This window comes from Balaenoptera acutorostrata, chromosome 14, assembly GCF_949987535.1.
Source record: "Balaenoptera acutorostrata chromosome 14, mBalAcu1.1, whole genome shotgun sequence".
NCBI lineage: Eukaryota > Metazoa > Chordata > Mammalia > Artiodactyla > Balaenopteridae > Balaenoptera > Balaenoptera acutorostrata.
The window spans coordinates 16,341,635-16,366,088 of record NC_080077.1 but is presented as its reverse complement, the minus strand read 5'-3'; the positions used below and the strand labels follow the sequence as shown (position 1 = coordinate 16,366,088).

At 37.8% G+C, this 24,454-nt stretch overlaps 2 protein-coding genes across 6 annotated transcripts in view; one reads left to right on the top strand and one right to left on the bottom strand.

Moving 5' to 3' along the window:
• PCMT1 (protein-L-isoaspartate (D-aspartate) O-methyltransferase) overlaps window positions 1-8,420 on the top strand; it is a 48,960-nt gene extending 40,540 nt beyond the window's left edge. For 2 of the 3 annotated variants that reach the window (XM_007196887.3, XM_007196889.2), the window contains exon 8: window positions 7,616-8,420. In XM_007196887.3, coding sequence (XP_007196949.2) covers window positions 7,616-7,628 — 13 coding nt within the window. In that variant the 3' untranslated portion in view covers window positions 7,629-8,420. Of the gene's footprint in view, window positions 1-5,937; window positions 7,105-7,615 lie in introns of all 3 variants that reach the window. The other variant, XR_009005210.1, reaches the window with a different exon arrangement.
• The window catches only part of LRP11 (LDL receptor related protein 11), a 59,440-nt gene that overhangs the window by 2,961 nt on the left and 32,025 nt on the right, over window positions 1-24,454 (bottom strand). Inside the window, exons 6-8 of one of the 3 annotated variants that reach the window (XM_057527965.1) lie at window positions 17,686-17,781; window positions 17,036-17,104; window positions 13,451-13,590 (exon numbers count right to left, since the gene is read on the bottom strand). In XM_057527965.1, coding sequence (XP_057383948.1) covers window positions 17,055-17,104; window positions 17,686-17,781 — 146 coding nt within the window. In that variant the 3' untranslated portion in view covers window positions 13,451-13,590; window positions 17,036-17,054. Of the gene's footprint in view, window positions 1-11,792; window positions 13,591-17,035; window positions 17,105-17,685; window positions 17,782-24,454 lie in introns of those variants that run through there. The other 2 variants (XM_007196930.2, XM_057527964.1) reach the window with 2 other exon arrangements.

Sequence of the window (24,454 nt, the reverse complement as noted above, 5' to 3'; positions counted from 1 at the left end):
TCTTCAGTACAGCATGGCTCATTTTAACGCCCACTTTTGTCTCTATGTCTCAACATAATCTGGGTATTTCGTTTGAAGCCAAGATTTCTCTTTTTCCTCTCTTCCTTCTTTCCCTTCCCACTCTCTCCAGTGGGAGGGAGTGAGATCAGTAAGTAAGAGTGACATTAGCCAAGACTACTTGAAATTAAATGCCAAAATAAGAAAGGCCTTACTGCTTCCTTGTTTTAGAATCTACTTTTATTTGACAGAGGTACTTATTTTAAGATGATTTCTTAATAAGTAAACTGGTGATTATAGGTTTAATAGACCTCTCAGTTTTGTTTTCTGGAAAGAGGAAAGGCACCTTTTGAATGAATGGTAATGGCAAAAGTGGTAATGAATCTAACTCAGTTTGTTCAAAACTGAGTTTTACTTTTGACTAATTTTGATTGCCCATTTCTGGAATACCTTACTAGGAATTGCATTTTAATTCTTCACCTAATGTAGTTATAGCTATTTTCTTTGAATTCTAACTGGAGCACTGCCACTTCTTTAAAAAAAAAAAGTTTTAAAAAGCTATCAGTCTTGTCAATTAGAATCAGATATAGTTACGAAGTTCATTTTGCTTCTATTGTGGTTATATAACTACATAATTGTATGATTGCTGCAGTATAAAAGGGGCAAACATATCACTGAAATTACTGAAATTTGGTATCAAGTAAGAGTTCAGATTTTCATTAATAAGTTTAAAATTTCTCCTTTTATACACATTATTAGTACCATAATTTAATGATGAAGGAATTACAAAAAGGAATTTTGTTTTTATAACCAGAGGCGGATTTAGCTTGAAGCTAATGAAACTTAAGCTTCAGGGCCCTCACTTGCTTTGGGTCCTTCATGGCCTTATACCAAATTTTATATGCGTAGTCTTATTTTTAGTCTACCTTTTTTTTTCCTTCATAAAGAGGTTCCCCCCTTACCCAATTATATAAGCTTCAGGCTTCCACACACCTGTATTTTACCCTTGATAAGACTAAACTATTTGTATTAAATTTAGAATAATTTTTAAATCTATGGACAATTGTTCAATCATTTACCAAATATTTAAATATATATATATACACTTGGTTTTCTTTTTGGCCTTCAACTTTTTAAAACATTGAGCAATTTTACATGTATGCATCATTGGAGAGTTTTCTCTAGTTGTACTAGGAGGACTTTCTAATTTTTTCTATTGCAAATTTTCTGTTTGTTCAAACACGTTTTCCTATATCCAAAGATGTAGTTCTAATTACAGAGATAATCAGTTACTTAGTTGTAAATCATGAAGTTTAAAGAATATGAAGGTAAAACAAAATCTGGAAACGAAATTGGAAAAAAACAACTGCCACATTAAAAAATAAATTTGTACTGAAAGAAATTACTAGAAAATAGGATGTTTGCAAGGGTAAAACATCAACGGTTAACTTAAAATCTTAAGAGACCATTAATCTGCTATTTCTATTTGTGTTCATAAACTATCAGTCAAGGTCACAGGCAGGAAACAGAACGTGTGCTCAGCTAGGATTTTGAAGTGATTTTAATGAAGAGACTATTGAAAGAAATATGGGAAAGGTTATGGGAACCAGTAAAGAATGTGACATACCCAGGGACCAGGGGTTCCCAGGGTGATAGTAGGAAGCTATTACCACTCTAGACCTAAAGGTAAGGAAACAATTTTACTGGAACCCACTGAGAGCAGGGACAGCAGAAGTGGGGGTGGGGTGTGGTCACTGACAGGAGCTGTAGCAATAGAGGGAAGCAGCTACTCCCACATCTATGAATCACCTCAATTTTCTCTCCTCCCGCCCTCTTCTCTCTGCCAGGGCATCGTATGGGGCAGACTTAACTGGAAGTCAGAGAGGAAGAGGCCCTGTGCCAGATGTAGTCTGAAGTCAGCTCTCACCACCTCTTTCCTTCCCCTTTCCTCCCATGCAGCAAATACCTCTGCTTCTTTTTATTTTTTTAAAATTAACTAATTAATTAATTTATTTTTGGCTGCTTTGGGTCTTCGTTGCTGCGTGCTGGCTTTCTCCAGTTGCGGTGAGCAGGGGCTACTCTTCATTGCGGTGCGTGAGCTTCTCATTGTGGTGGCTTCTCTTGTTGCAGTGCACTGGCTCTAGGCACGAGGGCTTCAGTAGTTGGGGCACGTGGGCTCAGTAGTTGTGGCTCGTGGGCTCTAGAGCGCAGGCTCAGTAGTTGTGGCGCACGGGCTTAGTTGTTCTGCGGCATGTGGGATCTTCCCGGACCAGGGATCAAACCTGTGTCCCCTGCTAATGCAGGGGACACGGGTTCGAGCCCTGGTCCGGGAAGATCCCACATGCCACGGAGCAGCTGGGCCCGTGAGCCACAATTGCTGAGCCTGCGCGTCTGGAGCCTGTGCCCCGCGACGGGAGGGGCCGCGCGATAGAGAAAGGCCCGCGCACCGCGATGAAGAGCGGTCCCCGCACCGCGATGAAGAGTGGCCCCCGCTTGCCGCAACTGGAGAAAGACCTCGCACGAACCGAAGACCCAACACAGTCAAAAATAAATAAATAAATAAATTAATTAAAAAAAAAAAAAAAAAAGAATACTTTAAAAAAAAAAAAAAAAAAAAAAAAAAAACCTGTGTCCCCTGCATTGGCAGGCGGATTCTTAACCACTGCACCACCAGGGAAGTCCCCCTCTGCTTCTTTTTAAATTTAGGTGTGGAATAGATTTGAGAGGACATCTAGTTTTTGTGTGCCCTATTTCTATCCCCGTCAGGCTAATCTATGCTTAAACTGTTCTAGACAGGAAAAAAAAGAAAAAAGCCTTTATTTTAAATTGCCTTTGGAAAAGCAATATCTAATACTTTTCTTTGGCAATTTGTTCTGTTGTTAAATTTGTTAAATATTTTTCAGTGTGAGGACCTTCTTAATACATCATTAATTCAACAAGTGTGTGCGTGCCCACTATGTAGGCACTGCTTTAGGGCCAGGAATATACAGCTGTGAATTTGAAACTGACCATTCTCATGGAACTAACAGTCAAGTAGAGGATCCAAAAAAAATCCAAAGACAAGACAAATAGGCAATTAGAGTGTGGTGTGTTGACTCTGCCTTGAGGGTGGTAGGGAGTGACTGTTTAAGCCAGGCAGTGAAGCAATCAGAATTCCATTTCAGAAAGATAATTCTGGCAGTGGGGTAGAGAGTAGATTGGAAAGGGACAAAACTAGGGTCAGAAATAGGAGGTACCCGTAGCAAGTCAGGGGTACAGTGATGGTGGCCTGAATTAAGGCAGTGGTGGTAAGGATAGAATGTGGTTAAAAAGCGTTGCTTACATTTTCTCAGCTCACATGAGAATTATGTAAAAAGCTCCCTAGTCAGTTTCTTGCCAGGCTAGATGATTTCTGTTCTTTCAGATTTTCTTCAGGATTAATTCAAGAACTCATCCTAGTGCTTTCTTACGAACATTCTCTTGTTTCTCACCAGCTTTCCATCCTTCTCTAACTGAGGCATCCAGAGCTAGTTGGAGTGCTCTGTGAGAGTGAGATCCAATCTTTTCTTGGAAGGTGTGATAGAAACTAGATGGAAAAAAAAAAGCGAACTTAGTGGGCATGCTGAATTCTAGTGCCAAATAAAGCCCAAAACTTGAATGTAGACTTTTGTCCCTTTATACTTGGAAAAATGTTCCTTGTGATTTTGGTGGATTAATAAAAGGGGAGAGAATGTCAGAGAGATAGGCTATAGACTTAGAATCTGTGGTATTATGTTCAAGACTATGGATATGTAATAGTTGTATTAGTTGCTTTGTAAACTTAATGATTTTTAAATTTGTATTTTATTTTATACAAGTATATTTATTTTATATATCTAGAAATCAACATTTTGTTAATCTTCTGGTAAGTTTTATTTTATTTTTGTTTTTAATAGCCACAAGAGTCAGAGGAATAAGTCCATCTCTGGTTTGTGAAACTGAGGAATGTTTCAGGGTTCTCATTCCATAAGTACTTTGTCTATCGATGTCTTCTTAAAGTGCCATGTACACATGAAAAAAATGTTATGAATTGACTGGCATTTCTAGGATTGACAGTTTAGGTCCTAGGATATCCAGCTGATCCTGTGTTCCATATTGTTCTATACTGTCCCTTTTTAATTTCTTTACATATGTTATAGCATTATGATATATTTTGCATCCTTAAAGGCAGGAATATATTCTGTTGCTTTTGGAATTCTTTTTATGTCTCTCATAATGCTTTGTACAAAGTTAATTGTACAAAGCTTTTATTACCTCAGGAAACCCATTAATTAGAAAATGTTCATGGATTTTGATTGTTACTTCCTGGTAGTACATATTTTCAGTTGTTCTTGATAAAGAATATATAATACTAAATGTTAGTAACTTAGAGTTATTAACCTAATAATTAAATTATGTGTAATTACTTATTATACAATAAAGTAAAAAATATATACAGTTATTAATCTAATGAAATATTAGCACATATATACAGTTTTAAAGAGCCTTCTTAGAAAGTTAGGATGTACTATTTTTTACTGTAAATGATCTATGCATGTAAGTCAGATAAAGAAAAATATGGTTATGTAGAATTTTAAATATTAGGAAAAATTAATAAGGTTAATGGATTTTGGAGTCTTAGGATGTGACAAGTTTATACTTGCCATGGCAGCAAATTTTTGGTTTTCCTTGGCACCCTAAATGTTACAAACTCAGGTCTGTAAACTTGATTTCTTTTCCTTTTTTTTGGAGGGGGGTGCTATAAATAGTCTTCTATTTGTTTTCAACAATACTGTTCCTGACTACCAAAGTAATGTATATGCATTGTAAAAATAGGAAAAAAATACAAAGAATAAAAGTCACCCATAATCCCAGAATCTAGAGATAACCTCTTATTAACATTTTGTAGATTTTTTCTTCTTTTATCCATAGATCTGTATAAATCTCTTTTGTAATCCTGAGATCATATGGTAGCATTATTTTGTAATCTCTTTTTATTTAATAAAATGTCATCAACATTGTCCCACATCATTAAACATTTTTTAACAATATGATCTTTTCCAGTTATATTGAGATATAATTGACATATAGCATTGTATTAGTTTTAGGTGTACAACATAGTGATTTGATAGATGTATATATTGCAAAATGATCACCACAGTAAGTTTAGATCTTACATCCAAGTCTTGAATCCATTTTGAGTTAATTTTTTTGTGTGTGGTGTAAGATAGGGGTCCAGTTTCATTCTTTTTCATGTGGCTGTCCAGTTTTCCCAACACCATTTATTGAAGAGACTGTTTCTCCATCATATATTCTTGGCTCCTTAATTAATGGACCATATATGCATGGGTTTATTTCTTTGTTCCATTGGTCTCTGTGTCTGTTTTTATGCCAAATACCATACTGTTTTGATTACCATAGCTTTGTAATATAGTTGAAAATCAGGAAGTGTGATGCCTCCAGTCTTGTTGTTCTTTCTAAAGATTTCTTTGGCTATTTGGAGTCTCTTGTGGTGCTATACAAGTTTTAGGATTGTTCTATTTCTGTGAAAAATGTCATTGGAATTTTGATAGGGATTATATTGAATCAGTAGATTGCTTTCTGTGGTATGGATATTTTAACGACATTAATTCTTCCAATCCATGAGTACAGAATATATTTACACTTATTTGTATCATCTTCAGTGTCTTTCATTAACTTTCTATAGTTTTCAGTGTACAACTCTTTCACCTCTTTGGTTAAATTTATTTCTAGATATTTTATTCTTTTTGATATAAATGTAAATAAGATTGTTTTCTTAATTTTTCTTTTGATAGTTTATTATTAGTATATAGAAACAGCTAATTTTAGTTAGTTGTCGTCTGCAAAGAGAGACAGTTTTACCTCTTTCTTTCCGATTTTGATGCCTTTTATTTCTTTTTCTTGCCTAATTGCTCTGGCTAGGATTTCCAGTACTATGTTGAATAAAAGTGGCGAGAGTGGGCATCCTTGTCTTGTTCCTGATTTTAGAGGAAAAGCTCTCAGCTTTTCACCGTTGAATATGATGTTAGCTGTGAGCTTGTCATATGTGGCCTTTATTATGTTGAGGTACGTTCCCTCTATACCCAGGTTGTTGAGAGTTTTTATCCTTTTCCCTTTTCAAAAAAATTTTTAAATGGAGAGGATATGTACTGTATTGCTGGGCAATAAGGATATTTATTGACAAAATCCTTAATGCCTTGCAACAGGTAAATAAAATGTAAAATTATTAAAAAACAACAATAGTATCTTTAATCCATATTTTAAAAAGCACAAGTGAATTTAATTTATGAATAGAGCACTTTGCAAGTGAACTCTTTGAAGATTAAGTACTTTAATGCTTGCATGAATTTAAGTAAAAGCTGTTTTGTGAGAATTACAGTACTTAAATTATTTGGAAGACTATATTAAGAGGAACAAGAACTGATAACTTATCATTTAACAGATAATCCAGTGCTGTATGACAAACACAGCTTATGGGAGAAGTCATTTTAAAAATATTTTCTTGCACAATTCATAAATTCATATTTTATAAAAAATACTGTACTGGCCAATAATCCCTTAATTCACCTACCTGGGAAATTTTAGCTCTTTATTTACCTTCCCTTCAAATTTATTTTAACAGCTTTTAAAAAACTTAAAAAATTTTATTATAGACAAGTTGCAAGAATAGTACAAAGAGCTCCTGAATCTCTTCATCCAGAGTTATCGATTATTAACATTTTTCCACATTCCTTTTCACTCCCTCTTTCTCTATATATATACATACATGTAACATTTTTTCCTAAGTCATTTGAGATTTAGTTGCAAACATCATACTTCTTTACCCCTAAAGTACTTGAATCTTTAACAATGTTTTTTTTTAACTCAGATTACCCTCAAATAAGAAGCTTTTAGGCTTTTCTGGTAGCTCTATTTTTTTACTTTTAACAGCTTTATTGAGGTATAATTTATATACCATACAATTTATTTTAGACTGCATTTTTATTCCTTCCTTCCTCTCACTGGCAGTTGCTGGTACAGTGCTGCACCTGGCTGAGCGAATGGTTTCTTTTGGAGCTGATAAAGCTGCCTTATGAAATCAGCTGACAGGTATATTATACCTACAGATGATGCGTTTTCTAACAAAGAGTTTGGGTTGAGATTGACCCACTCGACAATTGCTAACAGATACCCTAAACAAAAGACTAAATTTTTGTCCAATTTTGTGAATGTAGCTGTAAAGAATTATCTGAACTCTAAATACTCGTTATTATTTTACAATAAATAGTATTAGCAAGATCCTGGATCTAAAAGTTATCATTTCTCTGAATATTTGGTCTTGAAGGAAGAAAGTTACTTTTGAATTAAAAAATAAAGAATTCAGGTCCTTTAGTTTTCATTCTTCGTTCTGGAGTAGCACGAAGGATGTCTGAAATGGCTGATTTCCATTTTTGCTTTGACTTGGATCATTTGCTCAGTTTTGGTTTTGTTTTTGTTTTTAATAATGCTTGGGGATCAGTGTATTCTTACTGATTTATTAGTTGTATCTAAATTATTAGAAAGCCAAGTTTTGTAATATGTAACTCCTACTTATATATTTCTCTCCTTTTCCCCCCCCCAGGGACGAACTGTAAAAGCAACATCAGCTTGACCAGTATATAATATTACAGTGGATTGCTCATCTCAGTCCTCAAAGCTTTTGAAAATCAACAGCATCACAGCTTGTTTTGGACTTTCTTACACTATTTTCAGCATGAAAATGTGTGGTTTTGTGGGGTTTCTAATTCTTCAAAGAGGCACAGAAGCCAAATTGGTAGAAGAAAGATGCAAATATAAATTTGTGTATTATTACTTTAACATGCCCACGTTTTACTTTAAATGTTAAAAGAAAGGGTTCTGCAAAATGGAAAACATAGTTTGTGAATTGATTTTTGAGGAGTGGTTTTTCTTTTCTTAGACACTTAATTCTGTTCAGATGTTAATTTATCAGATTGCTTTTGTGCATCAGGTAACACCACCATTCATAAGTTAAGATTCTTGGTTTTTGGGTGTATGTTAGATGCTACTAAGAAAATAGAGATGAGCTTCCTTTTTAAAGCTTTTGATGTGGTGTCATAGAATAGCATGTTGTAGATACAATCGGCTGCTTTGTTACCTTAAAACTAAGCATTTGTAAATATTAAAACTTAAGAAGATGACAGGTGATGTCCCTTAAAACACTCAGCTGTTCAGATTGGACATAACTGACATAGTTCTTCCTTTCTCTCTTTAAAAATTCTAGGAGACTTGTAGCTCAGTATTGTTTTCCTGTTTCTGATTTGCTGCTCATAATGTACATGGATTTAACATGCTGTGTAAGCTGCGTCCTAGTCACTGAACAGTTGATGCAGTGCTGCTTTGCCAAATAAAGTTAAAAGTGAAAGGCATTGGCGGTGTTTGAACATAGAAGAATTGCGTGTCCACCAGGTGCACAATGCCAAGATCACAGAGAAAAGGTGGTTTCTCTGATGCTCCATTTTGTGAAATCTGAGCAGGTTAAGAGCATTAATCTAACTGTACATTTGTGCAATGTGACTGTGTTTCTCAAGGACAAGAGCTACACCTCATTTACTATTGTTCTTTGCTTAACACAGGGCCTCTTGTAGATGTACAATAAGTGCTGAATGAATGAAAGAATGAATGAATGCACTGACTTAATGTCAAGAAAGAACAGGGTTGAGGATAAATTTACCAAAACCCATCCATTACCTATAAATAGATTTATTAATATAACGACTGTAAAATGAGTTTCTAAGAAGGCAGTAACACGTTGGGATCTTGCTTAAATGTTGTGATTTTATACCTTTATATTAGGATCTTAGTTTTTCTAAGGGTTCTAGAACTTGAAGAGATAGAAGCTCTAGAGCTAGCAGAACTAGCACTCCCAGCAAAGCCCTTCCCTCTGCTGTGTGCAAGTGTGTATGATTCTGTCAAATAGATCCTTAGTGAGGGGATGAGGAACCTCTCCCCGCATCTTAAGTCTTAAATATTACTTCTTTGAAAATGGCTTTTAAAAAATTATGCATGCATGTTTTTACCAGTGTCTCTTCTTGGGCAGGGTCTTAGGTACAGGAAACTTGCATTAGTTGGTGGCCAAAACTTGTGAATTCGTTGCTGGCTTCAGTTTGCTGTTGTTACTGTTGCTTCTGGACTCAGGCCATGAACCCTTTTGATCCAGGACTCTGTCATTTGTGGGCGGTAGTTTCAAACATCAAGTATTCTTTAGGACTTTAAATTAATTCTTCAACTTATTCACTAGTCTGTATCCTTCCTAGCCATTATCAACATTTTACTCTATGTAAGTCCCTTTTTTAGGTCTTGGGGATAGAAAAAGGCCCTTACTCTCAAGAAGTTTGCAGTCTGGTTGAGGGGACAGTTTATAAATCTGATAAGACAAACTAAGTGGCATCTGATTGGTACAGACAAATGCTATGCCAAGCATGGCTCTTGGACTTTAAACTTTTTGAATTAAAATTTTTAGGGACTTCCCTGGCGGTCTAGTGGTTGAGACTCCACGCTTCCACTGCAGGGGGCCCGGGTTTGACCCCTGGTCAGGGAACTAAGATCCTGCATGCTGCGTGGCGTGGCAAAAAAAAAAAAAAAATTTTTTTTTTAAATGTTGAATAAAGAGGAATGGATTTTAGGGGAGCATCAATAAATGGGTAAAGATGGAAATAATGAATTTAATTCTATCTATGAACTTTTCTCTTGAAAAGAATTGAATTAATATATGTTTTGGTCAGAGAGAAGAAATGTCTCTTTAATCTTTAGTATTCATAATTTCTAAAATATTTTAGCATTTCATTTTTCCTTATTAGAAGGACTTCTTTACATAATATGAAGGACAACAATAAAAACATTTTTAAAAGTTCCAGCCTAGCGAGGTCCTATTGAAACAAGGTGATTTTTACAGATTTGATTTTATTAAAGCCAAATCTAGCTCTCAATTAAGAATTAAATTAAGAATTCTATTTTCTAACGAGGGCTTCAACCCTTTCCCAAGTAGTATTTAAAAATGACATTTGGGTTAAAAGTATACATTAACATTGTACAAATATTTTAAATACCATTGCCCTAATTTTTGAAATCTGCGTTGTTCAAAAAAAAAAGTTGATTACACTTTTAAATTGACTACAAGCTACTTATACTAAAGCATCTTAAAAATTCAATGTATTTTAAAATACAATAACATTTTAAAATAATAATACTCATGAATTCTTTGAAGGTATTCTTGGCATCTGATTGTCAGCAAGGAATAAAGGTCCTTTAATTTTGTTTCGTTAGAGAGGTAGCCATTTCTGATTTTCAGCTAAACGTTAACAAATTTTCTAATAGTTTGGTATAGCACTAAAATAACTCATGACTATGGTAATTGAAAACTAGTATTGCAAATGAAATAACAAATATGGGTTATTTTTTAAATGTTCTAAATGGGTTCAAAAGGCTAATAACTTAGGTAAGTAGTAAAATTCTTTCAGGGTATAAATCATTTCCTACAGCTTACTGTGTTCTTAAAGAACTATATTCAGTAAAACAAACAAGTTCTAATCAGCTTTCAGTTTCCTGTCTCAATTTCTCCTACCACTTTCCAGGAAGATGACAATATTTTGTCCCTGTTGTACTGGAAGGGTGGTCCAAATAGAGTGCCACTAAAAAATCCTGCTTGAAGACAACTGGCTGGCCCATGGGGCCCAAGGAAGTTTGTGTTTATGAATTATAATGTACTAAAAAGGAAAAAAAGTCTGATAATTTCCTTTTGTTTAACCCTTCTCATATCATCGCTACAGCGGTAGTTGTTGGTTCCCCACTTTAGGCTTTATCTTTTTAACTGACTTTGTGTTGCTGGGGCCAGGACTCTGCGAAGTGCTCCCTCGCCTTAGTGCCAGAGTGCTGTGCTGGGCCAGTGAAACCCTCCCCTCTTCCTCATTCTCTCTTTCCCTTTTCCTGTTCTTCTCTTCCCTTTCCCTCCTTTCCTTTCCTTTTTCTTTCCTAATGTGAGAGGAAGTTCTACGGCTGCTGGGTCTCAAGAACTCACTCTCACTTGGGTGGAGTGTGCCAGCAGGATGGGCATCACAGAATAACACCTGTGGCCAAAGGGCAGGTGACGGCAATACTGAGGGCACCTTGAGCATAAGAGGCAGCGGTCCAAGGGCCTAGGGCAGCTGAGGACGTTTATATTTGAATTCCATGCCCTGAACACTTTTTACTGTGCCCTTTAAAGGACTGCATCACACTGAGTAATTTGTTTTGCCAGCATTATTTGTTTATTTTAATTTTTAGGTGATTATCCTGTCAGGATTTTGCCTAGAAATTACCTTATGGATCAGAGAGCCTGCAGAATTTCCCTGTTAACACTATTGTATCAGTTTTAAATCAATAGTAAAAAGGATATTTTCTAGGGAAAAAGACCTATGCTGCCACTGTCCAGCATCACGAGAGAGGATGTACAGTAAGTACATCACTAGCCCAGGAAAAAATCCAAATTCAAAATTCCAAGTATGGTTTCTACTGAATGTATGACTTTTGCACCATCATGAAGTAAAAAAAAAAAAAGTAAGTCGAAGCAACATAAGTCAGGGACCATCTGTACTAGCAGCTATGATTATATTAAAAGTTGTAAAAAAGGCTTAGGAATATAATAAAATTTATTAAAGAATATTGTACACATAGATATGGGACATCTTTTATCAAGTGTTTCAACACCATAGCAATACTAAATTGTGTTTAGTTTCTTCATGTATAAAAGATGTGCTGAAAGATGCATGCCTCATCAGTTTTTATTTTATTGGATATGGCTATAGGTGACATCCTTCTATATAAAAACAAACTGCACAGCATCACATATAGAGTACAGACATCTTAAGTTCATTCACACAGTCATTTCTCTAAACTCCTTAAGGAGAAATTTAAATCTTTGCTCAATTCTAAAATTCATGCTTGAGTTTCTTAGGAAATAAAAATAACCAATTTCTTTGTTTTGCTAGAACTAACTATCATTTGTTAATGTATATCATCTCTGACCCAAATTAAGTCTTTGCTAAAGGAACAGCTTACATCAGGTCCAGTCTAAAAATAGTTTTCTAGAGGGTTTTCAAGTATTTTAAAAGATTTGCCACTTATGGTAAAAAAAAAAAAAACCTATTATGTGAATAGGAACATCACATTATACATTCCTCTCAGTAGAATAATTTCTAGAATGTGCATAGTCCCAACATTAAGCAATGGTGGAAATAATATGCCTTTAAAATCCTACAGATTAAAAGGTAAAAGATGCTAAGCTAGACGCTGGTTTTCTGTAAAGATGAATTTGTGCAAAACCCCCTTATGCTCTGGGAGTACATAAGCCTGGCACTAGCTGTGTGCACATTATAACATTTTAGAGCATTAAATAAATAACGGAAAAACTGCATCACTCCACTGAATGGAAGAACCGCTGATACTTAAACACGTGACATTTTTACAAAAGCTGTACCCAGAGATCCATTCAGTGTTCTGTTTTTCAATTTGAATGCAGTTTTTTTCTTCCATCAACACCTACTAATGCTGAAAACCAGTGACTTATATAAATGAGCTGCTGTGTTCTGGACCATCGAGCAGTGTTGAGCAGATACAAGAACTAATCATCCTCCTTGCTCATTTTTCCCTCAGCTAGGTTTCTGTTAAAATTTTTGACCTGCCAGGTTCTCTGCTTCCATGACCATGTTAGAGCTGTTTGTAATTCAAAGTCTGAGTCACTCTCCTTTTGGAGAATGAAGGAGCCATCTACATGACAGGATGTCAGGCATTGGGAAGAACTCATATTCACCTTCCCTAGGCCTTACTGGCCTGTTCATTAGGTTTATAACTTAGATATTCCTGCCGTGGATAACATCTCATTGAAGGTGTACACTCACTTGAGCTCCATCCTCAGAAATAGGTTTTGAAGAGGAGAAGAAAAAGGAGAACACTGGAAGCTTAAAGTGAGAAATGGGAGGGCCACAGGACAAGGGAAGTGGGGTGGTATAAAGTGCCAATGGCTGGCTTCTAGAAAGTAAAGAGTTAACACTGCCTTTCTCAGGAACCTCTAGAGACTCTGAATTTTCTGCCTTGGCTAATTGCAAATTTCTGTTTTTGGGGACAGCTTATGTAAATCAGAATTAGATTTGTAAAAGTCTTTAATCATATGGACTCCTCTCTAAATTTCAAAATATTTCACACACTTCCCAAGGAAAATCAATAAATAAAAACAAAGGTTTAGTATTTGCAGAGTCTTCAGCGTTTTCAGTAGTTTCCTTAGTTAAACAGAAGAGGTTAAAACCAAAACAAAACAAAAAACAGAAGAGGTTATAAATATCAGAACCCAAAATATATACAAATTATAAGTGAAACATGTCCTTGCCCTCAGCTATTTAAATTACACTTATTATAGATACATCCCATTTATGAGGTAGTCAGACTCCTCAGATGTAATGGGACGAGCCTTTTTAAGTTTCTGTTTCACCAGCCGTAGTCGACAAGCAACCATGAGAAGCAGCAAAGCAGTGATAGCCAAACCCAGGGCCAGGGGTAGCACTGCACCTGTGCAAAGGTCGGAAATGAACAGGGTAGGTCAGTGGTTAATACCAATAACAGCCACAATCCACTATATGATAAGCACTGTGCATGCACTGTTTTATTTAATCTGAACAACTCAAGTAGGTACTTATATTACCTCCATTTTGCAGATTAACTGAGGTGCAGAAAGATTAAGTAATTGGCCTAAGAGCACATAGCTTGTAAATTGCAGGTCTAGGTCTCAAACGAAGAGTTCCTTAAAACCAAATTGTGTACCCGGTTCCTATAAAATTTATATGCCATCAGCGGGTACAAACTTTGCAGTCAGATTACCCTTATATCCAAGTGTAATAGACATTCTGTAAATAGACAACTGTAAAGACATTGTGACCATAGGAAATATCTTCACTGCAGTCATAGCTTACATCTATGGATTCATACATGATCATTCACCATTAAAATAAGTATGGACTAACTCCTGATTTTTTGCTCTGGTTAGGGCTTTAAGAAATTTTTGTTTCCTAAATCCAGAGAACCTACTCTCAGCCAGTAGAACCATTATTGAAAACTTGAGGAAAAAAAATCTCTAGTTCTCCTTCATAGGTTTTCTTCCCTGTGGGATTGATCCTAGACACCTAGACTAAAAGCAGCTTTTACTCCTCCTTCAGGAGTCTGGAAGGAACAGTGTGTACCCCAGATCAGTCTTTCTTTCTTATCAAGCTCAGCAGGGTCTATTCTTAGTCTGATCTGCTCTGTAGTCAGGCCAGGCTTGGAGATGATATGGTGGAACTATTTTTAGCTACAGGGGTCTTGCCAACTGGTGGAACTACAGGAGCAAAAACCTCCATTGCATAAGCTGATTTCATAACATTTTCTTTCATTTACTTATTCATTTTGCATAAATTAACAGCCATGTGCCTGACACTGGTAATCAAAGATAATAAAGAGCGCTTTATAGATTAAGTAATTTAATTCTCACAACCACCATATGAGTTCGTACTTTTATTATCCCCATTTTACAAATGAGGGCACTAAGCATTGAGAATTAAGTGACTTGATTTCTCTCAGTATGGAAGAGTCAGGATATGGCCCCAGACAGTACTGTTCCAGAACTACTATGGTATACCACTTCTCCAAAAGTTAAATGAGATTGTTTTTTAATGACTTCAAGTCTGGGTAGACAGACATTTACATGAAAAGATACAATAAAGTATTACAGTTACTATGGTAGAATTATATACAAAGTACAGATATAAAAAGGAGGGGTCCGTGTATCTCGTTCCTAGGATTTTTGCTCGAGTGACTTAGGTGTACGATGGAGCTTGCTTGGGGTGGGTGAGGGAGATTATTTTTCGACAGTTTCAAATTGAGATGCCGACAGCCAACCCAGGTAGAATTTTCTCTAGGCTCTTCGATGATTTGGGCCTGAACATGTGGGGACCTTCAGCGTTAAGGTGATGGTTGCAGGGACGAAAGTGGGTGAGACCGCCAGAGAGGAAGGGAGAAGGGGGCCAGGGACAAGGCCCCAGGGAGCACCAACATTTCAGAGGGCGGACAAGGAGGAGAACCAAGGCACACAGGAAGAGCTAGGTCAGAGAAATGGTCGGCAACCAACAGAGAAGGGAGTCCTGGAAGCAGAGGGACGAGGCTATTTCAAGAGGAAAGTGGTCAGCGGAATCAAATCCTAAGGAGAGGTCAAATGAGGTGAAGCCTGGAGAGGCCGCTGCACTTAGCAACTGGGAATTCATTTACAGGGAGATTGAAGGCTGAGGGATGCTGTTTTGTTTTTTATATGTTTTTAGAGATCTGAATGCGTCTAGGGGAATGAACCAGTAGAGATTATAAACACTGGGAGTTAATAAATGATGGAGAAACAGACGAGGAGATAAGGAGCTGCATCAAGGTCAGGGGGAGAGACTGACCTTGGAAAGAGGGGACACCTTTTCCTTCAAGTGCTGGAGGAAAAGAAGAGAGGGTGGGTACCGACAGGTGTTTACATTTGGGGGTAAGTAACTGATGAAGTTCACTCCTAATAGCTTTGATTTTCTGAGCTTAAAACCAGTCCCAGGTATAGCTGGCCTTCTCTCCAAGACAAGAGGGCCTGGAGCTGAGTACATACTAATGGCATTTCAACCTCTGGTTTATTTGTGGAATCCTAGGTAAAACTCCTGAAGAAGATTCTCAGGAACAGTCTGAGAGTTCAGTCTGGGTTCAGGAGGGTGGGATGAGGAAGTTGCATTAGTGACTCTTGGTACAAGACAGCCTTTTGGGTGAGGCCAGTATTCCCATAGAGAATTATGAAAGATAAAAATCTGTGATAAGCCAACAGTCTATAATTCGATTCTAGAGCTGGCACATACATTCCAGTTTCCTAATGGCGACCTTGAGGAAAGAAGTTTTGAAAGGGCTAAGTTTGGACCCGAGGGTGCCAGTTCCCCCTGCATCTTCCTGTACTAGCCACAGAAGATGGATATGTTACAAAGGAATTGGGCAAAAAAAGAGACTCTGGTCAACCCCCAAAGAAACCCTGGGAACCCCAAACCATTTCTTACCAACTGGAACCCAATACCCAGCCCCAGTTCTGCTTGTTCAGGGTAGGAAAATGATTAGAGGCTGCCCTTCTAAGTGCGCGCAACTTGTTAAAAACACCAGCATTTCGGCTGCAGGGGAAGAGAGCTGTGGCTGAAGACCCCAGTCCCAAGTCTGGGGCTCAGAGGTAGCTATGGCAACAATAAAACCGCATACAATCTAGGGGAATTTTCTGTTTGCCAAAGTCAGATATGAGGTTGCTGAACTGTCAAATCTGATTCCTGATTAATGCTTTGATGACAAAGAAGATGAAGTCTCCCATAAAGTACTTGCTAGGATACTGAAAATTATTCTTGACTTTTAAATACTCAGTTGGCATAGTTTCTTCAGTGTTTTTAGTTTAGGTAATTTGAGATTTAAAATTTCCCAACCCCTTCTAAAACACATCACGATAGTTTTCTTAGAAACCAGCTAAGGGGATGAATTTGGCATTCTGTTCCTAAAACTGGGAGTGACACTCAAATATGTAACAATTAGGACAGGCACCGGGCAATCAGAACTGAGGCTCTCTGGATACATCTGGGCATGGGGGTAAGGGGCAGGCCCGGTTCTCTCTGTATGTCGACAGGGGATGGGTGTTTTTATTCAAACATCCTGGGACAGGCTAAGTCCAGCAGGCCAGCATCTAGGTACTTGATACCTGGGTTATTTTAGCCATCTATTATTTAAGAAGACTACTCCTAGGGTAAAAAGAAAGTTTTCTCAATGTTTAGATCCATAGCTTAATAATCATATTTTGTTCTCCTAAATTTTCTTTTACTAATTAGCTTGTGAGATTTAGGATTAAAACTTACCTTTCTACAGGACTATCTTGAAAGTATTTTCTTTCTAGTTAAAAATAACCAAAATTATGAAATTACAGTATTCTTCTTCCACTTACTAAATATCCCCTGTACCACCTACACCCTTTCCCCATTCCTGTTGTCTTCCGTCTTTGTCACTGGAGCACCTGGAGAGAGAATTGGGTACTCTAAGACCTCTGCCCTTGTTGATCACAAATAACAAGCACAATAGCCATCATTTATATGGCTTATTGCATGAGCCAAGCAATATGCTAAATGCTCTATAATGACTGTCCCATTTATTCTCCCTAACAGCTCTGTGAGGCAGGTATAGTTATTATGTTCATCAACCAATGAGGAAATTGAGATCCAGAGAGAGAAGATAACCTGCCCAAGGTCATCGAGTTAGTGATGGACGAAGGATTTGAACCTTGGCATCTGGTTCTTAACCACTATGTCCTGAGTATCACTCGTTCCACACAATGTTACACCTGGAAGGGACTGTAGTGATTATCCAGTCCAATCAACTTATAGAAGAGGAAGCTGAGGTCCAAAGATGTGAAGATACTAGTTCAAGAGTCCCAGGATGAAGTATGATATAGGAGATGAGAATATACTAGTTCTTCTGACCTATAGATCCCTGTTCTTATCATAAACTCTTGCAGATTCATCTAATAACCTCAGCTACAGGATATGTGGTTCTGTAAATGTTTCTACTCTACAATGAATTTCCAAGGTAAACGTTTACCTGCTTCTGGGGCTGGGTGTTCCCCTCCTCCTCGATTGCTCTTTGACTCAAAAATATAATTTTCCTCTTTTCTGTGCTTCCCTGAGGAACCACTATCTGTGGAAAATAAATAAAACATATTGAAGGTACATCAGAAACTTCAGGGAACAGACATGAAAATAGATCCTTATTTATTTTTTAAGGATGGACTTAAAACCACTGGACAGAGATGGGGGAAAAAGCACACTGTCCCAGAACTCCCTCCCCGACCCAGAGAAGGAAGGAAAGACTTCAGCTAGAGAAGTCAAGGGTAGTCTTGGACTTTATACCATGGAATGCAGAAACAGTCCAGAAACGTTTTTCTTTAGAAAATGAACGGTGAGCATACACAAGGCACTCAGACATGCTACTTCACTTTCTCACCTCAACGCTGCTTGGCAGGCATTAATAGCTGCATTTTTTTCTGGTCAGACTCAGAGAGGTTCAGCACTTACCCGGGTTCATTCAAGTAGTCAGTGGATCATAGGGCTGAGATTTAAACTCAGGTGTGTCTAACTGCTTGTTGGTGGAAACCAGCACTTCTGATTTAATGACAGGCTGTTAATTGTTTAACTGTTCTATTCAGTTATACTACTGAGAGCAAATATAAAGAAAGATCAAATCTCAGGATTTTTATCTCAGGTTCTGATGAGCCATGGCTGTGTCATTCTACTATTTGCCATCTAGGAATTCATAGCATTTGTGTGCTTATTATATTGACAGTATGGTAATTAAGGAGTTACCCTCAGGCTGTAGTTTAATTTCAAGTGAGATTTTTGCAAAATATGTTGCTTAATGGAAATGAACTGGAAGTGATCTGCTGACATGAGGAATTTTATGAAGAAACAAACAAAAAAATTAAAGCTTCTTTACTCACTTGGCATCAACAGAAATGTTCGTAACACCTGCAACTAAAATAAGACTCTTCAAAAGTAGTACCTAAAATTCCTTGGTAATTTGTAATAAGAAGTATACATGAATTCACTAAGGATCACAAAATCAACTGCAAAATGGAAAACTGCGAAGTTATTCCAGACACCTACTAGAGCCAGAAAAAGCAATGATTTAAAATGATCATTGTAGTCACGTGTTAATGCCGTTAAACACAAGGGGCTGTCAATACCTTTATTTCATTAAGGCATCCTTAATGCTCCTTTTCACTCAGCCCTTCATGCTATCAGTCACCACAGCAAGCAAACCTCTTCTCCGCCTCTGGGCCGCACGCAGCCTTAGGTCTCCACCACCTATGCCTCGGGAACTGCCAGAGCCTCCTCCCTGGCCTTTCTGCTTTCAGACATTCCTACTGGAGTGTGTCTGCAAAGGCTACTCATCCCACTCACTCAGCATCAGTGCAGTTAGATCAGCCCATGTTTGCCTCTCTCGGCCAAGGCCACAGAAAGTTCACTGCATTCTACCGTGCCTCTAAAAGACCATGCGTGCCAGCCTAAATATAGCCGATAATTTGGGCTTCCTTCGTAAACTCGAGCCCAACGAGGAGAGAGATGAGTAAGGCATAAGCAATTTCCTGTATGCTAGAGAACCAGATGTATCTTTCAAATTGAATTCTACCCTTGTCTACTTTACTGTCGTGGTGGAAACCCCACTCCCTCCCAAACAGGGAGGGGAGGAAAAAGAAGAGGAACATCCAGGGTGAGACTGTAAAAGAAGACGGTGACCATCGAGGAACCAAAGGGGAAAGAGACAGCCAGGTAACTGCTATTAGTGGCTGGGCTTCTCAGTCCATGAAGGAAAGTGATTGTCACCTGAGGCTGTGGATACCTGTGTCCCAGTAAGATGGGGACAGGGAATATTGAATCTAAATGACAGGGCTGCTGTAGCACTGGGGCCATAGTAAAGTTAGGCTCTTGTCCACATGGCAAGGTGTTTTCAACACCTTCGGATTTTGTGGACCAATGAAAATTCAAAGTAATTTTGGGGGCCAATTTAGGGTTGTCAATTTTTAATTTTGCCAAGTAAAGACATTAAAAGAAATGACCATTTACTAAGGCTATCACCTTCACTTCATTGTAAAGTAAGGATACGTCTAAAAGCCCAAATCATGAAGGATTTAATACATAAAAAGGATAGTTCTTAAAACTGAATAAATTTAGCCTTATAAAAAACTCATTACATTGTGCTTACTTTTCTCATTTTGTCATGGGTGGATGAAAGCTTTATCATGGATGGTACTGTTCCTTCTCAACTAGCTTTGGGTACTGAAGTCGCTAAATTCTGTTATTATCCTTTTTGACTCAGCCTGTGCAAGAACCCTTGGTCAAATCGTCAAGGCTCTCCATGTTGCCTTCTCTTCCCAACAAGCACTCATCAGTTTGGGCAGCTGGGGTACCCTGCTTAAGCAATTTTCATTCCCAATTCCATGTGCTCATGCCATTAATTGAAACCTTGGCTTTCCACTTATTCAGGTTCTTTCTACCCATACCTTGGAGCATGACTGAATGCCTACAACCATCACAAAGCCAGGGCTGACCTGTCCCCTAGGCACAATGGGCACAGAGCTCAGAGCCCATGGTACTTTTACTTTTAGGGGCCCACAAAAAGGTTTTAATTTCTTTTCTTTCCTTTTTTTTTTTTTTGGCCACGATGCGAGGCTTGCAGGATCTTAGTTCCCTGACCAGGTACTGAAGCCAGGCCACGGCAGTGAAAGTGCCGAGTTCTAACCATTGGATTGCCAGGGAATTCCCTTTAATTTCTTTTAAAATCACAAAAACCAGGAAAGTCCCTGGTAGTCCAGTGGTTAGGACTCTGCACTTTCACTGCCAAGGGCAGTGCAGCCAAAAAAAAAAAAGAAAATCACAAAAAACAGGAATATAATAATAATAAATATATAATAGTGAATCCAGCCGGTGTCATATTCATCTCTATACCAACACAGTAATTTTACACACACACACACACATACATATACGTATATGTGTGTGTGTTTATATATATATATATATATATATATATATATTTTTTTTTTTTTTTTTTAAATGGAGGAAGGGGCCCATGAAGTGCCTAGGGCCCAGAAAGTCATAGTACAGCTCTACAAGTAGCCAACCCAACTACTCCAGTGCTCATGGATCTCTTTCTTCTGTGTTTCTAATGCCCTAACAGAAAGAACATACAAGCAGGGCTCAATGGAGCTGTAGCTGCTTCCTGGCTCTGTAGCTAAGAGAGAAGGTCCTCGAGCACACAGCAAGGCTTGCTGCACAAGCCGTCCTCCCGCTGGGGCTGGTATTAGACTGTTAAGTTAAATCCTGGCTTCATCATTTACTAGCTGTGTGACCTTGTCTGAGGTCTGAAACCCTCTGTGCCTCACTGTCTTCATCTAAAGATGTGGATAACGATCTGAACACATCACTAGGTTGCTGTAAAGACCACAGGAGTGCACAGTGACAGGCACTCAGTGAGTACTGTCACCAGTGATAAATTTGGAAGTGGAAAGATCACATGGCTGAGAACTCATGTCTAATTTTTTAAAAATAATGAGCCAGAAATAAAAACACCAAAATGTACCAGTCTCCAATTCTTTTCAGAAGATTAACTGGCTTGTCTTTCATCCAATGGAAAAATATAAAATATAATCATACCCCGAATATATTATGGGTTCAGTTCCATACTACTGCAATAAACTGAGTCACATGAATTTTTTGGTTTCCTAGTGCATATAAAAGTTGTTTTTACACTATACTGTAGTCTATTAAGTGTACGAAAGCACATGTCTAAAAAATCAATGTACATACCTTAATAAAAAATACTTTATTGCTAAAAAATGCTAACCATCACCTGAGCCTTCAGTGAGTCGAAATCTTTTTGTGATAGTAACATCAAGATCACTGGCCGTATATACAGATGGCCAAGAGGCACATGAAAAGATGCTCAACATCGTTAATTATTAGAGAAATGCAAATCAAAACTACAATGAGGTACCAACTCACACCAGTCAGAATAGCCAACAAATAACAAATGCTGGAGAGGGTGTGGAGAAAAGGGAACCCTCCTACACTGTTGGTAGGAATGTAAGTTGGTGCAGCCACTATGGAAAACACTCTGGAGGTTCCTCAGAAAACTAAAAATAGAATTACCATATGATCCAGCAATCCCACTCCTGGGCATATATCTGGACAAAACTACAATTCAAAAAGATACATGCACCCCTATGTTCATAGCAGCACTATTCACAGTAGCCAAGACATGGAAGCAACGTATATGTCCATCGACAGATGAATGGATAAAGAAGATGTAGTACATATATACAATGGAATACTACTCAGCCATAAAAAAGAACAAAATAATGTCATTTGCAGCAACACGGATGCAACTAGAGATTATCACACTAAGTGAAGTAAGTCAGAAAGAGAAAGACAAATACCATATGATATTAGTTATATGTAGAATCTAAAATATGACACAAATGAACCTGTCTACGAAACAGAAAGAGAATCACGGACATAGAGAAAAGACTGGTGGTTGCCGAGGGGGAGGGGTTGGGGGAGGGATGGAGTGGGAGGTTGGGGTGAGCACATGTAAGCTCTTATATATATTGATAGAATGGATAAACAAGGTCCTACTGTATAGCACAGAGAACAATATTCAATATCCTATGATAAACCATAATGGAAAAGAATATTAAAAAAAAGAATGTATTTATATGCATAACTGAGTCACTTTGCTGTATAGCAGAAGTTAACACAACATTGTAAATCAACTGTACTTCAACTAAAAACAAAGGATCACTGGTCACAGATCACCATAAATATAATAATAATGACAAAAAAAGTTTGAAATATTGCAAGAGTTACCAGAACGTGACACAGAGACACCAAGTAAGCAAATGCTTGGAAAAATGGCACCAATAAAGTTACTCAACGCAAAGTTGCCATGAACCATCAATTTGTACAAAATGCTGTATCTGCAAAGTGCAACAAAACGAGGTATGCCTATAACTGCATTCACAATTTCCCCCCTCTGTCTCTTTCCAATGGAGATGAGAGATCGTTCATCTTAATTCTGGAGAGGAACTCAGGACTGGGACCACCCTTACACTGTTTCCATTTTTGATTTGAATTAACGGTCTTATAGGCTTGTAGTTCTCTTGCCACTGGACTTGAATGTTCTAGCAAAAATTCATATAGCGCTAGCAGTTACTGAGAGGCATAAATTATATTTACACATAATATCTCATGCAATCTTTGTAGCAACACTGTGAGAAGATATTATCCTCTTACAGGTAAGGAAATGAAGTTCAGTGATGTTAATTACCTGGTTGCTAATTCAGTGGTACTAGAATTAGAACCCAGGACTGATCCAAAGCAGGAGCTTTTCCACTGAACCATACTGCTCTCAAAGTCACAGCTCTGAGAACTGATAGTCGATACCATATTTATTTACTCATATCTTAGCAAACTAATACTCAAATCTAGGCAAAATCACAAATTTACGTTTCCTTAGGAAGGTCTGGGACAAGGCTCTACTAGGGATGCAGTAGAGAAATAGGTTAATTGTTCTTGGAAAGGAGACCTTGCCTTGGAGATGGGTTCATTTATAAAACTCTACAAGTTCATTTTGAATCTTCAGTTGTCACATTTGAAAAGTATTTTCTTAAATGCCTTCATTCCCTGGGGAGAGAAAGCCAGTGATACAGGATCTGGGAGAGATCAGGCATTAGGGAGAGGGCAGTGCACACAGGAGACTTCAGAAGACACAACCGTCATGGACTCTAGAATTTCCTAGGGGATTTTCCCCGCCCTCTTGGTATTTGAAATGTGAGTTTCTGTTTTGTACATTTTTGAAGGAACTGACCATAATTTCCCAGACTGCCTGATTCACTCTTCCTAGACATCAGCATATGGAATGGCACAGAAAAATGCCTCACCTCCATACATCCTATCATAGGCTCTAACCAACGCAGCAGTCAGAACAAAACAAGAAAATTCCATCATTTACTTATGCAAATAATCCATTTTGGTAATGATCCTTTTAGAAGGGTTAGGAAATTATTTTTCCCCTCTTCTGAATGATCTATTGTGTCATGTTTATCATGCATAGCTACGCATTCACAGAGAGAGCTGGAAGCTGGATGGAAGTTATTTTAATTTCATTTTCAGTCACCGTAGAACAGGCAGGCATGTTCCAGAGGGAAGTTGGAAAACCAACAGGGAAAGTGGCTACCATATGGGCCTGCCTTCCAGAATGTTCTATAGCTTCCTGTGACCCCTGCCAACTAACACAGACCACAGAATTGTCCTTTCTCACTATTCACTGGTAGACCACACTGCATGTGTGCAAAACAGGTAAGAGGAAGCTCTCTTCAGGAAATGCTCTGGATTGTCCTAGGATGAGATCACAGCTAACCAGTGACAGCTGGTCTGCTCATACTGGAAATGTTATTTAGGCCTCATTATAGTCATAAAACTCATTGGCATTCTCTTTGCTCGTTTTCATATTGTTTGTACTAGGCAGCCTTGAAAAAGCCTCTACAGCTTGCCAAAGATTAGTTTAAAGGAGTTCCAAGTTCATTCTTGGAGGCAGGCTAAGAAAACTATCAGTGTTTACGAACATATTTGTATTTGGCTGGAGGGTAATATTTTAATCCTAGCAGAATGCTGCAGGTATTCAACTAAGTTCTAGATAAAATAAACTGTGTCATTTTGTTTAAAACCAAGTGGTTCCTTGGGACTGACCCAAGTGGGTCAGATGTCACAAAATAGAATTTACTGTATAAACCATCTATAGATTTCAAATAATA